The following is a 14,093-nucleotide window of genomic DNA, read 5'->3' on the forward strand; positions in this document are numbered from 1 at the left end:
AATGCTTCAAATCAGTCCAGACAGACAAGTGAAATCTGCAACATGGAGCTTTGGAAGTCCAAAATCAAACCAAATTTGATTGTAGTTACCAGTTGCACCAGAAAACACCTAGATTTGATCTGTGACTGCTTCAGATGTTGCAGGTCCAGCAGCTTGCAGTCTATTCTTTGATGAATCAATGATGAAAATTTATACTGTAATATCCTGGTGATTCCTGGTCACCTTTAATGGTGATCACAAGCTCCAGATGCTCTTTTCAACTTTGAAATGTGATGTTGCTTAACTTTTCAACAGTTCAGTAGAAACACAACTGGGTCTTTGAGTAGCATTTTAAATGACCTTTAAAAAATTTTAACTCCATCATTTACCCACTTCAAGCATCACTCAGAAGCTTGAATGTGGCCTTTTTCATCTAGCCACCATCATGAATATCAGCCACCAATTCATAAAGCAGCAAGAAGACGGGAACATACAGAGGACACCTTCCCCTCTGCTTTGTTACCTGTGAAATGATTAAAACAGAGTATAAGGAATATGCCCATCAGCTTATACACGATGAACATCACCAAAACCATATATTTTATATGCTCTGAAAACAGACAACAGTGACTGGTAGATACTGGATGTTTCAAGTCTGGGAGAGAGCATCCAGACTTCCTGCTGTTACTTGTCCTCAGTGCTAATGAAGAAGAGTGTTTCCTCACATACTCAGATACTAAAGTGTATCTGAGTGCTAAAGGCACATGCTGCAAACATGAAAGAACAGCAGTGGAGAGAGATGCAAGGGGTTGTTCATGCAGAACTGTGTTAAACACATCTTTTGCTTGGTGTGAAAGTTCATCAGTATCCAAGAACCTACTTTCACAGGACAGAGCTCTCTACCACTGACTGCCATTGCTCTGTGTCCAGAGGAGAACCAAGGTCACTTGAGAGCTGACCCACATGTTCAGACATTTAGCGCGTGCTCTCCTCGAATAACTGACACAGGAGGTTAGAGAAAGCTTTGCTTTTGTAAGGTTTTCTGACAGTGTTCGTATACCTAGTGTGTTCTGTGTGTAGCTGTAGTTATTCAAGAAGACAGAGTTAGCTATACTGTAGGCTATTAAGGATCCCTACAATTTTTCACTCCTGCTGTATCAGGCTAGTCTGTGAAGCTGGCGTGGCACCTGAGTCTTCCACACCCCATAGCCTCATCAGTGCCATATATACAGCCCAGTCTACATCCGGTGATAAGTGTACTGAGAGCAGAGTCATGCAAAAGCTTGGCTCACTGCATAGTTTAGGGAGCAACTGCCAACTGCAGCAATGCCAGGACCATGCAAAACACAGCTGAAGCAGCTGGTGATCACTCTGCAATGTGTTTTTTGCCATCTGAAAGAAAGCTGGAGGGCACCTTATGTCTGGCTTGATTCTGGCTCCTCATTCTTCACTGCAAACATTTCACTGTTCCATTGTGCATAGTTTTAAGAGCAAGAGGAAGCACATAGCAGAAAATTACCAGAAATAGCAGAAACTCACACAAACCAGGCTGAGAACAAGACATGCAGGAACTAGTCCTTTGCTCTGAGTACAGTATAGGCCCAGCTTCACAGTGAGACAAGCAGCTATTGGGGATTTTGTACTAAACAAAAGTGAAAGAACTTACTAAAATCCAACACAAAACAATCTCTAAGAAGTACAGAACTCATCTATTAAACATGACAAGTACACAGGAATACAACAGAAAAGAGAAGGTAAGCAGGCCAGCTGCCAGATACTCAACAAGCCTGAACTAGGAGTTTTAGAAGTCCATTCTTGGTGATGCAGCTCTTGCAATCTGCTAGTGCTTGTGCCAGCAAAATGGGAGTCTGCAAGGTGAGTGGGGACAAATGAACCTGATGTGATGTTGATCTGTACCACTCTAGGGCAGCATCTCTTTACTCAGCCATGTATACGTCGATGCTGTTACTGTTCCTGCTGCCAGTGAGACCACAATCAACAGCTGCCACAGAATCAAATCTTTTTGTCTCAGGGAGCCAGGATTACCTTTATCATCTGATCATCTGGAATCTACACACTGATCCTAGAGTCCAGCTGCCGAAGGCGTTCAAGAACTCCATAGGGAATGGTGGGATTCCATATCCTGTAAGGGCAAATTCAGAAAGGAAAGAGATTTTACGAAGAATAATTTGCTTCAGGCTTTTTTGGTGGTTTTGGTATATTTGTGTTTGGATTTTTTTTTTTATATATTTTGTCATTAAGTTGCCTGTTTCTTTTGAATATCATTCTATAAAAGTATTAAAGCTATGGAACAAATGAAAATGCATTTTCATTTAGAAGAAAGCAGTTCACTCCTCCAAAACCTGGCTCACTCTAGTTACAGGACACACTACAGTCTTGTCTCCATAACTGTTCTTCAGCTTACTATCAAACTCCCTTCCTCTGACTGTGTACTGGGAGCTTCAGTCTATTTAACCTCTAATGATGGCTGCTCATTCAAATACAAGTCCTGCAGCACAGAGTAGCTCACACACTCTGGGAGGGTAGAAGATAACAAAAAGAGGCTCAATGTAAACTATGGTTAAAGCAGAACAAGTTTGCTTGCCCGGGGTGATAGGAATTAATGCAGCTGAAGCCACAGACGTTTTTAACATGTCTTTAACTGCTTTTGTATCTTGATGTCTTTTTTTGTGCCTCTTATAAAACTGACAAATGCGGAACACAGCTTTAGCATGAATTCTAACCGAATAGACGGAATGAAGACGGAGCAAACAGCGTATCAAGAAACTTACACCAATTTCTTTATATGGGGACATTTTCTCAGGCTGTCAGTCAGCTGCTGGGCTCCAGCACCAGTTATTTTGTTATACTGGACTCTGAAGAAAAACCCAAATTTGTTAAGGCAGATCACAACATATAGTGGTGTAATCATTCAAAATAAAAAACACCATATGGGCTTATCTGCAGATGAGGGGAAAAGGGAAAAGAAAAATACCAAAAGAGATCCTTGAATCAAAAAACCTCTAACAAAATGCTCAAAAGGTCAAACAGGAACTTTATTCAGTTAGTTCATCTGAGGGATTCCTTATTCTGTGTACCCAAGGTCCTTCTCCGACTCCCCATGATCCTATTCTCCCATCTTAAGCCAGATTTTTTTTTCATTTTTTTATCCTTAATCCTTTCTAACCACTATCTGGACTCTGCATAAGTACATTTTTCCCCGTAAAATTTTCCTAAAGTCTTCTTCCTCAATTTCTGATTCCTTTACCCTGAGCACAGAAGATTTGAATGTTCGTTACCAAAGCAAGTAAACTTCCCTGGGCCATCTCAAAAGATTTCATACTCACTCTAGTACTCTCAAAGATGCCATTGCAGGAAGAACTTTGGCAAGATTTTCTGCTCCAAAATCACAAATGCTGTTGTTGTATAAGCTGCAGAAAAATAAAGTGGTACAGTCACAACTGAATAATGGGTAATGTAAACAGATTATATATTAGATCAAGGAATTTCAGATATGGTTGGTACATTTTAACTTCCAATTTATCCTTATCTAATTGCAGTTAGTTTAAAACAGCTTTCTGTATTAAGTAAGGCAAATGGTGACATCCTTCTTCGGCTAGCACAGCTACAGCAAAATCAAGTCTAGATTCCTAATGAATAATGGGACATTTCTGTCTACATTAGATCAAATTAAAAATCTGCAAGAAAATGAAGCTCAAATATCTGGGGTACAGCATTCAGAAAAATTACATGTGAGCATATTATTCCAGAATTGCACACCACAGTTTCTTGCATTCCTTACTGAGATGCTTCACTCAGGCCTATGCCAGATATTTTAATGAAGTGGGATGAACCATGGGTCTCATATCAGCAAACACACACCACCTTATTGCTGGCTTAGGGTTTAGTAAGCTCCACATAAGCTTGCAGCAGGTCATGGCCTTGGGTGCACATTTGTACATAAGTGGGTATTACTGATTGGATTTAAAAATCAGAACAGTCCTCATTATATTCCTGATATATCCTTCCATATGTCTATGCTCAGTTATACATCCCTCTCCTCTCCTTTCTAAAGGCTCTATGCAAGAATGAAGTCAAAAACTTGGCTGCTGCACAGTGTACCTAATTGCTTTACATTCAGCAATTTCTGGCAGAGATAGTGAGGTATACTGTATAAAACAACTGAACACGACACAACTACTTACCTTAGTGTCTTTAATGAAGACAGGGAAGGAAGAGCTGTAGCTAGCTTCTCAGCACCCACATCAGTTATCTTATTCTGTGATAAGCTACAGTAGGTGAGAACACTTTGTTAGTTGAGCACATTTTATTCTGATTTATTACAATGTGGAGACAATTGGTTTTTTATGTCTTTTTATGTATAATTTGGACAGTCTGTTTAGACCAAATGCAGGGGAAACAATAAATTACGGGCCTTGAAGGGAAACGGGGAATTGCCATAGGATTAACCTATTTGTTAACGAATGTACATTAAGTATGTCCATAGACTCATTGGTCTTCCATCCCCATGGGTTAGTTGTGCCCATAATTGTTAACACACAGTCCCTTAAGGCTCTAGGTTTAATCTATTTCTTTTCAAAATTTCCCAGATTTGTTAACCTTGCACTTACTTTAATGTTTCCAGTGATGTCAGGGTTGGAAAGACTTCAGATAGACTCTTTGCTCCTTCATCTCCTATGCCATTTTCACTCAGAGCATCAAGGCTGGGTGATGACAAAGAGAGAATCAGCTTCCCTTTTAATCTAATTTTTTGTGGTTTATTCACATCAGAGACCACTCTATCTAGCTTGAGAAGCTCCTTCTCTGCAGTAGCCTCAATCAGCAAGAAGCATCACACAGATTACTGCTTCCCTAATAAACAGCTTTCTGCTTCCCAAATTTACAGCCTAATATTTATTTCTTTTTTACTAGTTGAATGGCTTGACCCATTTCCTTTGATATGCAAGATTATTTAAATGGTTACAAAATAGCTGTGTTCCAGCTATGCTGAAATAAGGTTTCCTGTGCACGCAAAAATATAGAAGTGAAAATCCAGCAGGCGCCTAACCAGCTCCTTCTCCAGATAGGGAGTATTAGAAGTGAAGTTCTTCCTCATTCAGGTATGGAGATGGAAAGAGTTTTGCAGTCACAATTTTAGATACTGGATCCCCTCTAGTATGACAGGTAATGCTGAGATACATCAGACTTATTCCAGTTTTCGAGATTTATTGTTTTCCCAGAATATCATGGAAACGCTAGATACAGTACAGATAAATGGTCCATGAGCTGAGCCAGTAAGGCCAAAGGCCCTCTCAAAACCCAGTAATCTTCCCATGAGAAGACAGCAAAATGTTGACTATTGTTGCTACCATTGTTTCTAGCCTAAACCAGCTTAAAATTCAGAGATAGCTGGTTTGTCATGGATACAAGACAATGAAGAGTAACTGGAATTCTTAAAATTCTATTTGTAATACTGCTCCTGGTAAAGGAAGGGACAAAGGAAGATATATGGGCAGAACCAAAGCAGATACTGGCTGAGTATGTTTTTTTTATACCTTTCATAAGAATCCAATCCACACAGTTCAATCTCTTACGAGTTCCACCAGACATTCAGGATGTTTGTTGACACTGGAAGGTGAACAGCACTGGCACAAATACTGAAATTAACCCCTAAATTTAACACTGCTTCTGGTTCCAGAGACAGCCTGTTCTCTCCTGTGGCAGACATGACTGTGAGTCCCTCAGAAACCTCAATAGGAGGGAGCCTGAGGCTCAGGCATACAATGGAGCTTGAATGAAGAAGTAATATGCAGGCAGTGTGGTGGCAGGAGGGGAGAGCACCCAGTGGGACTCTGTAGAAGACCTTTCCCACAAGATTTTAACCACTGAGAAACACACAGGAAAGTGACTGAAAGGGTAAGGGAGGATGAAGAGTGCTAGCTTTTAGTCTGCTGCTGTATTCTCTGAATGTTAGTTTGTTCAAAGCAAGTAGTCTTCTTGGCTCCCCCATCGTCACGGGTTGCTGAGGAGTAACATTAGCAAATGTCATCTTGTCGTGGTTTAAACCCTAGCCAGACAGCTTGTTCACTCACTCCCAGTGAGTGGTGCTGGGCTGGAAGCAATCGAGGCCCTCTGCCCCGGGGGCTCTCCCCTTCCCCGCTCCCAGAGAGATGGGGAGGAGAATGGAAAGAATGCAACTCCCATGGGTTGAGACAAGAACAGTCTCAATGTACAACACAAATCACCACCACTACCACCAACAAGAGAAAATAACAAGGGAAGAGAATACAACACCACCCACCGAGAAACGAGTCTGACCCAGAAGACCCCGTGTCCTTCTGGGTAACTCCAAGTTACCCCCCACCGGGCATGACGTGCTGTGGTATGGAATACCTCTTTGGCTAGCTTGGGTCAGGTGTCCTGTCTCTGCTTCCTCCCAGCTTCCCCTCTTCCCTGGCAGAGCATGAGCCTTACAAAGTCCTTGGTCAGGGTAAACATCACTTAGCAGCAACTGAAAACATTGGTGTTATCAGCACTGTTCCCAGGCTGAAAGCCAAAACACAGCGCTGCACCAGCTACCAAGAAGCAGAAAAATTGACTGCTACTGCTAAACCCAGGACACATCTTTAGCGTTACTCACTCTAAATACTGAAGTGATGGAAATGCTGCAAGAATTTCCACAAGTTTTAAGAATCCCTGAAGGCCACATACTGGACCCAGCCTGCAACAAAAGAAATACAGACACGGAGCAGCTTTTTCACATGCTCAGAAACAGCAGACGTTATGAATTTTTCAGTTCTTCCCCTGCAGCCCCAAATGCAAGCCAGTTTACATTCCTCTGAAACAGCCATGCCCTACCATCTGCAGCAAAGATTTCTGCTTCAAAGCCTCCAGATGAGAACCCCACAAGGCTAAGATCAGACAGAACAGAGCTGTTTGCACAGAAGCAGCAGAACATGCATTTGCCACTTTTTTTTTTACTGTTTGGGAGATTCATCTCACCTGGTTTAGATTCCTGTATTTTTGATCTTTTTTTTTATTTTTCCAGGTTTTTTTTTCTTTTTTTATGTATTATAATCTTAATAATCCAGATGAAACAAATCCCTCTCTATCCCCCCCCCCCCCCCAACTGTTGGCAATTCAGACTAACTTAAGATCAACATTTTACTGCAGCTTAAAGCTCCAAGCATTTGTCCCTCCAACATTAACCTCTTATTTGGAGTTTCCTTGGTATCAGAACAAGTTCAGCCTAGTTAAAGGATTGGAATTTTAACAAAAAAAAAAAAAAATTAAAATAAATGGAAGGTAGGCAAGGAAACAGGAAGGGAAAGCAGCATGAAATCAGAAGTGAGGCCAAGCATACCCTCTAGACTGGGTCGGATGTGAAGAGCAGGAAACAGATGAAAACCTGATGAGAGTATGCCATTGCACTGATGCCATTTCTGCCCAAACTAATTCACACACTATGGTAGGGAATTTTAAGCAGTAGAACAGCCTTGGAAGCTGCTTACAGTTTGTAGGGAAGAAGAAATGTTACTACACCTCATATTTAAAATCAGTGTTTCCAAGTCAATCTTCCTTCTTCCGGGAAAATGTTGATAAATGTTTTATTTGGGAGGGATTCTCTGACCTTATTCTCTCATGGCCTAAGCTCTGATAGGGCAGAAATTACATCAGAAGACTCAGATAAAAATGTTGAGCAGTTCTGGGGAAAAGAAAGATATTTCCCAGGTAGCTGGATCACAGCAAGATACTTTATACCCTATGGCACAAGATCTACACCTGGTGATAAGGAGCTATCTTGTAGTGAAAATCAAACAAAATAGATCAAAACATGTTAACCTGTACCATGGCAGGAGCCAGAAATTACGTTTTGTGAGTTTGGGCCATAACTTAATCTATATAGTTGAGAAAAGCAAAATAGCAATAAATGGGGTTTACTTAATACTTTACCATAAACTAATTGTGTATCAGTTCAATGACTGTAGCCAATATCCATAATTCTTCTGAGTCTTAAATGCAATCATCTATCAATCAACAGAGAGGTGTATTACTTACGCAAATTCTAGTTTCCTGAGGTTTTTGATGGCAGGAATTTCATAGCTGCTGCAACCGCATGCATCTTGCACACTAAAAATATCACAGTAGAACCAGAGCATGATAAATATTTTAGCAACCAAAGCAGCACTTTACATATAAATTCATAGTAAACTTTTACAAGAAATAAACCACTGTTGCATTAACTGAGGAACCAGAAATTTCAGAATAACTCCTGCTCCGACCTTTCTTCATTCAATTCATTCCAATTTTCAGATTGAAATGAATTTCAAATGACTGCACCTTTTGTAGTGCAGTCATTTGCTCTTTTTCCAACAGAACTTAAAACCACATTCTTCTAAATCAAGTGTCTTCCGTCAAACATAAAACTTGCATGTATTTTAATCAAAATATTCTGCCCATGTTAAAATGGAAGTCCACATTTCTGTTTAAAAAACAACCAAAATACTTTCTTTATGCATGCTATTAATTGCAACCAATCCCCGTGCAACATCATGAACAGGGATGAAACACAAGCTTTCACAAAACACAAGCTTTTACCTCCTGAGCTAAAGGGCCAACTCAGGTCATTTTTGACTGGTGCAAAACAAGCCTTCATTTAAGGCCCTGGTGCTACAGGGGACAAAAATCTGTTAGCCCAAGTTGTGTGAGTGAAAGCAATTGGAAGATAGCAGTATACTCAGAGATTAAAAAGTAATCTGAAGAAAAAAATGACAGCCAGCTTTTTTTATTGGCAGTTTTGATAAATGTTCTGCATGGTGCTGTCATTGCTTCTCCCTGCCCTGACAACCACCACGTATCGGGGTAGGAGAACACCCTGAGATGGTACAAGAGCTTGTACTGACTTAGTCACTTCTCCTTTGGACAAGTGGAGGACTCTGCTTTTCCAGCACTGTCAGTGAACCCCCATTTTCTTAAATCACTAGTATATTAAGGTCATAAATGAGCCTACCAATTGATCATCTTCTGTATATCCACAAGGTCTGAAAGGTCACTGATGTCCTTCATTGTCTTTGCCTTAAAGGGATCAAGAACAAATTTCTCTGTTGATGCTCTCAGCAGTTCACAGTCTTTTTCCTGTTCTAAAGACTTCCAGAGCCTGACTGTGTCACTGAGGGAGGCCCTGTGAAGTGAAATCAACAGATATGATTGCTGTTGTTGCATGAACAAGTCATACAGTCCTATGAATGACACTGCTGTCTACAAAGAATGATCTACCTGAATGATGCCACATTCTTCAGGCCAACCAAGTCTTTCAGTCCTTGCATGTCAATGCTGCTGTTTCGCAAATCCAAGGAGAACTCTTTTCTTGACCTTTTTAAAATAGAGTGCAGTACATGGACATCAGGTGGTGTTAGAACTACACCCAGAAAAGACAAGTCTGGCTTGAGCCTTAAGGCCACATGTTGCAAAAGATAACTGCTTTGTGTTTCATAAATACATTGTAAGAGTTTGAGTAACCTCTCTGGACACAGCTCATTTATCTGCAGCCTTCTAATACATTTCAACAGGGTTTTCTGCTTCTTGATTGATTGTTTTACAATCTTATTTGAAAGGGAGCAGAAGCAGGGGTCATCCTGAAGGAACAACAATCCAGACAAAAACTGAGGCACTAAATCTAACCAATTATAAGGTTTTTTCTTCTTGGATGGAAAAGACAGGTACTTTGTTAGACTTTTATCCTTGATCTCTTCTGCTAACGTAAGGTGAAGTGCACCCAAGAAATTCTGAATGACAAAATCAGCAAATGTGCTCCCAAATGCCTCTTCTCCACTATCTGAATGTTTGGGGAATGCAAACGGCAGGAAAAATCCGTATTTCAGAGCAAACTCTTTAACTTCCTTAGAAGGAAGAAGATCACTTTTTATGGCACTTCGGTGCTTTTCTCCAAGATACCAGGCTATACGGGCCAGCATAGCAAGACTGTCTTGATTTTGCATGCCTGCAACATCTGCTTGCATAGGTATTATCTTCTGCTGAAGAAATTTCAGGAAGACTGTAGTAAGAGTTGAAGGAAGACACTTGTGTCCCATTTCAAGTACTGTCTCACAGAGAAAACAAACAAATCTACACATAACAGGGCTGTAACAATGACTGAACAAGTACTCACACTCCTTGATTAATTTCAGTGCATTATCACTGTAGGGTAATCCTTCAAAGTATTTGCTTATGTACAATTCTCTCTGCTGAGGGGAAAATCCTGTTATTTCAATAGTCTTATTCACTTTGGACACACACTGATATACCTTGTCTTTTGGTCTTGCTGTTAGTAATAAAGTACAACCATTGAGTATCTTTTTTTGAATGAGCCCTGAAAGCAGCTCCTTTATAGTGCACAAGTCTCGTTCAGGCTGGTTGACTGAGCAACGAAGAAAATTCTCATGATCATGCAACCCTTCAAAACCATCAAAAACCAGAAGGACTTTAGCAGGATTTTGCAAGATATACTCAAAGATCTCTTTGCTTCCCTCTTGAGGTTTCACAAAAAATTCAAGCAGCAGATCCTTCAGGCTATATTGCTTCTCAGGCAAGCTTATTTGTTTGCAGTCAAACCAAAACACAAATTCAAACTGAGAAAATTCTCCATTGGACCAGTCCTGGCAGATCTTCTGAACAAGAATGCTTTTGCCCATTCCTGCTTTTCCCAGCACCACAATCACTTCAGTCTCTAAATCTTTACTTCCTGGGATTTGAAATATTTGGCTTCTTTTAAGGGCTGCTTTCTCCTTCTCTTGCAGACTGCGTGTTACCAGCTCCTTTTCCATTGCTTTTATGCTATTCTTTCCAGTCTTGGTTTCAGTTTGGCTTTGAACAAGTGTCCCATCAATAAACAGGTGATCAAGAGCTATTTCACGCTCCATGGTCACAGATCTGCAGACATCTTGGAAATAATGCTTAAGTGATGTGCAGAAAGCTTCCACTCGCTCTAAAGAAACAGAAAGCACACATAAACTCCAGAAAACTGTTCACAAATAGTACATAGTTGTAATATGGTCAAAATACACCAGTTCCCATTAAGAGCGTATGTTTGGATTCATCCCATGAAACTGCAGGTACTTAGATTTGGAGTACAGGCACAATAGACACCTTTAGACCATGAAATGAAAAATTTTGGAGGTATTCACACATATGATATAACCAGCTAAGTACACTGACCTTCTAGCTAGGTACTACAGCCAGATATCTAAAGGTAGACAAATCTAACATCTTAAAAATAGGAACTGTGCTCAAAAACTTGGAACAGCTTCACAAACTGTTGAATGACAATTCCTACAAGTAGCTTTTCTTTATGCAATGAAACACAGGAAAATATAGCCAAAAAACTCCAGAAGTTTTAAGTACAAGAGATCTAAACTCACTTGGTCTTTTGAGAGGTTCTTCAGAAGGAATTATGGGAATTTGGACTTCTTTGAGCATTTCTAAACCTGAAAAGAACAAAACAATATACTTGAGGAAGACACCTAGATAGTCACTGATTCAGCTTTACTAATTTTAACATTAAGACTAATGCAGATTTTCAAGTTCGTTGCAACATATATAATATGGCTCATCCAGAAAAAGAGAGGTTTTGTTTATTTTACAAGGGAAAGGAAAAATATCCTCAGCCATACAATTCAGCTGACATGAACTATCACAGGCAGCATGACACCATACAAGATGACAGCTGTTCCAATGTTGTAAGAAGCAGAAGACGTATCATAACGAGGTGACATACATTGTTCTTTTCAAATGTCAGGGGTTTGCATAAATTCGTGTTCACACACTGGACTTCTTCATGTCATCAAAAGCAATAGCTTCCTTTTACTATTCGACATCTTGTAACCAAGCATTAAGGATGAAAGTCACAGAGAAATTACTATTTGTTGCACAATTTACCCATTGCTCTTCCTGATGAAGTACTGTCACTGTCCAATTTTCTTTATTTTTGCCTGCTTGTTTTCAGACTACTGCAGTCTTTTGCACTTGGTTAGATGAGCCATGTCTGCCAAACACGTAACTGGGAATTTTTCAGGGAAAGCATATTTTCTACAGACTCGTGATGACAGTATCAATTCTGACAAAATTTTTGGTAGGAAAAGCTTTGCTGACACAGGACAGAATTTAAATTGACAGAGGCTGCAACAAACCCAACTTTATCAATAGTCTTGTGGAAACCACACTTAGCAGAGATGTGGGGCAAAACCCCAAACCACAACAGGTTCATCTACCTAGATTTGGACAAATGATTTATTACCATAATATTTGGTTCATCTTAATATAGAAAGTTATTTAAAAAAAACAAAGTTTCAGAGATCTGAAAACTAATTCTACCCCACATGCCAGCGATAGATGGAATGGTTAGAGTTCTGGGTTGCTTCTATCAGTGAAGCAGTCTCAGACTTCTGATAAGCAAGTCCTTTTTCCAGTGAAAGAATACATTTGATAGAAAGAGTTCACCTCCTTGTAGAAGAAAAATCTGCTGAAGATATTAAATAACAAGGGGACATGCCTGTTTTCAGGCAAGTGTCTCGTTTTGGTTTATTACTTATTAAACAAACACAACAGAATGAAAACCAAGAAAAACTGTAATTAGACATTTAGATGGGAAGCCGCATTGGTCAAATCAATCAGATGTTAATTTTCTAAAAAGGAAGAGAAACTGACTTGATAGCCGAAGCGGTAATTTTTCTGCTGCATTTGGAATTCTGAGGTTTGTGACATACTCATATAACGTTGTGCTGCTGTAAATCAGTTGGAATTATTAATATTGTGTGTTCACATAAACAGTATATATAACGTAAAGTACTTCCCCAAACCCATGGGTATTTGCGTGTTAATCCTCACTTTAAAATTATGCTATTTTGGGCTCTGTTGCCACCAGAGGGCAACAGAACGCTGTAGCAAGCAGCTATAATTACCAGAAACTAAACACCCACTAAAATCAAACTCCCTGGGCTGGAAGAAAAGTGTCTGAGGAAAGCTTGTTACCACAGGCGGGACTGTTACATCCTGAGCAGGGCTCCAATTTCTTTATAAGCCTTTCTGTATATTATGCTTCTGTATTGCTTAGTTAAGTCATCATTTTGGCTTTGAAGGTTCCATTTTAACTGACTGCAGTATGGCTTCCAGCATCGAGCATTTAAGATGCTCAGGCCATGCCAGTACCAGCACAACTTCCACTTCTGATGATGCACACTGGCCTTTTGTATTGTTTTAACTGGACAAGAAGACTTCATCTCGTAGCATATGGCTAACATACAGCTGAATCCTTAGTTCTACAATCTTTTATCTGCTCTGTATTTTGACCTAGACTAAGCAGACAGTGAACAATACAAAGAAATACCATTAATTTTTATTTTCCTCAATAAGATCAATATGAGTAAAGCCCAAAGGGGAAAATTGGCTTTGGACAGAAGCAATCTGCTCTCTCTCCCAGTCCAGAGTACTGTATACATACAAATTTGCTCTCTACATATCACATAAACTAACTAGAAAACTTGGGGATATCAATGTTTCAGTGGGAGAAGTCAGTGATGGCAAGAAAAAAAGTTATAGTTTTCAGCCTATCATAACTATCAGTATCTGAAATGAAGGAACTTTGTACTTTGTTGACAGTTACTGACTTTCCAGTACTTTCTGCCTATTTATGTGAGTAAAAGTGTATTGCTCTCACCTGGATATAATAGAACATCGGATGTGCCATTTCCAAGAACAAAGCCAAGTATCTGCTTAGGAGGATCTGCAAAGCCTGCATTCTGTTGGCTCCCTTTCTTGCCAACAGATAGACACTCTGGAATCAGAGGTGCTGAAGGTCCTGAAATGAGTGTGGAGCAATTACTCTTCTGTTTTTAAAGGTTCCTGGTTTCTAAAGGTTTTCACGTTAAAGAAAATATCCTTTCTGGCAGCTTCTGGGCAAATATTCCCAGTGATGAGTTAATGAACCAGAATTCATAGGCTCACAGGAAGTCCGCAGAATCCATTATTCAAAAAATCTTAACAGGTACGATGAATGTGAAATACAAGGGATTACCCATCTTTTAGTAACTACTATTTTTTGATAGTCTAAAGAGAAATCC

At 39.8% G+C, this 14,093-nt stretch overlaps 1 protein-coding gene across 1 annotated transcript in view; it reads right to left on the minus strand.

Annotated features, from left to right (window-relative positions):
* Positions 1 to 358: 358 nt before the first annotated feature.
* The window catches only part of CIITA (class II major histocompatibility complex transactivator), a 32,555-nt gene continuing 18,820 nt past the window's right edge, over positions 359 to 14,093 (minus strand). The window contains 12 exon segments of the mRNA XM_061473296.1: positions 359 to 502; positions 2,026 to 2,122; positions 2,772 to 2,855; positions 3,327 to 3,410; positions 4,185 to 4,268; positions 4,611 to 4,703; positions 6,620 to 6,700; positions 8,038 to 8,109; positions 8,990 to 9,160; positions 9,256 to 10,963; positions 11,397 to 11,462; positions 13,691 to 13,831. Coding sequence (XP_061329280.1) covers positions 2,050 to 2,122; positions 2,772 to 2,855; positions 3,327 to 3,410; positions 4,185 to 4,268; positions 4,611 to 4,703; positions 6,620 to 6,700; positions 8,038 to 8,109; positions 8,990 to 9,160; positions 9,256 to 10,963; positions 11,397 to 11,462; positions 13,691 to 13,831 — 2,657 coding nt within the window. The 3' untranslated portion in view covers positions 359 to 502; positions 2,026 to 2,049.

The sequence above is a fragment of the Pezoporus flaviventris genome, unplaced genomic scaffold (assembly GCF_033815535.1).
Source record: "Pezoporus flaviventris isolate CSIRO_AGI_PZ_B2104156 unplaced genomic scaffold, CSIRO_AGI_Pfla_v1 ptg000078l, whole genome shotgun sequence".
NCBI lineage: Eukaryota > Metazoa > Chordata > Aves > Psittaciformes > Psittacidae > Pezoporus > Pezoporus flaviventris.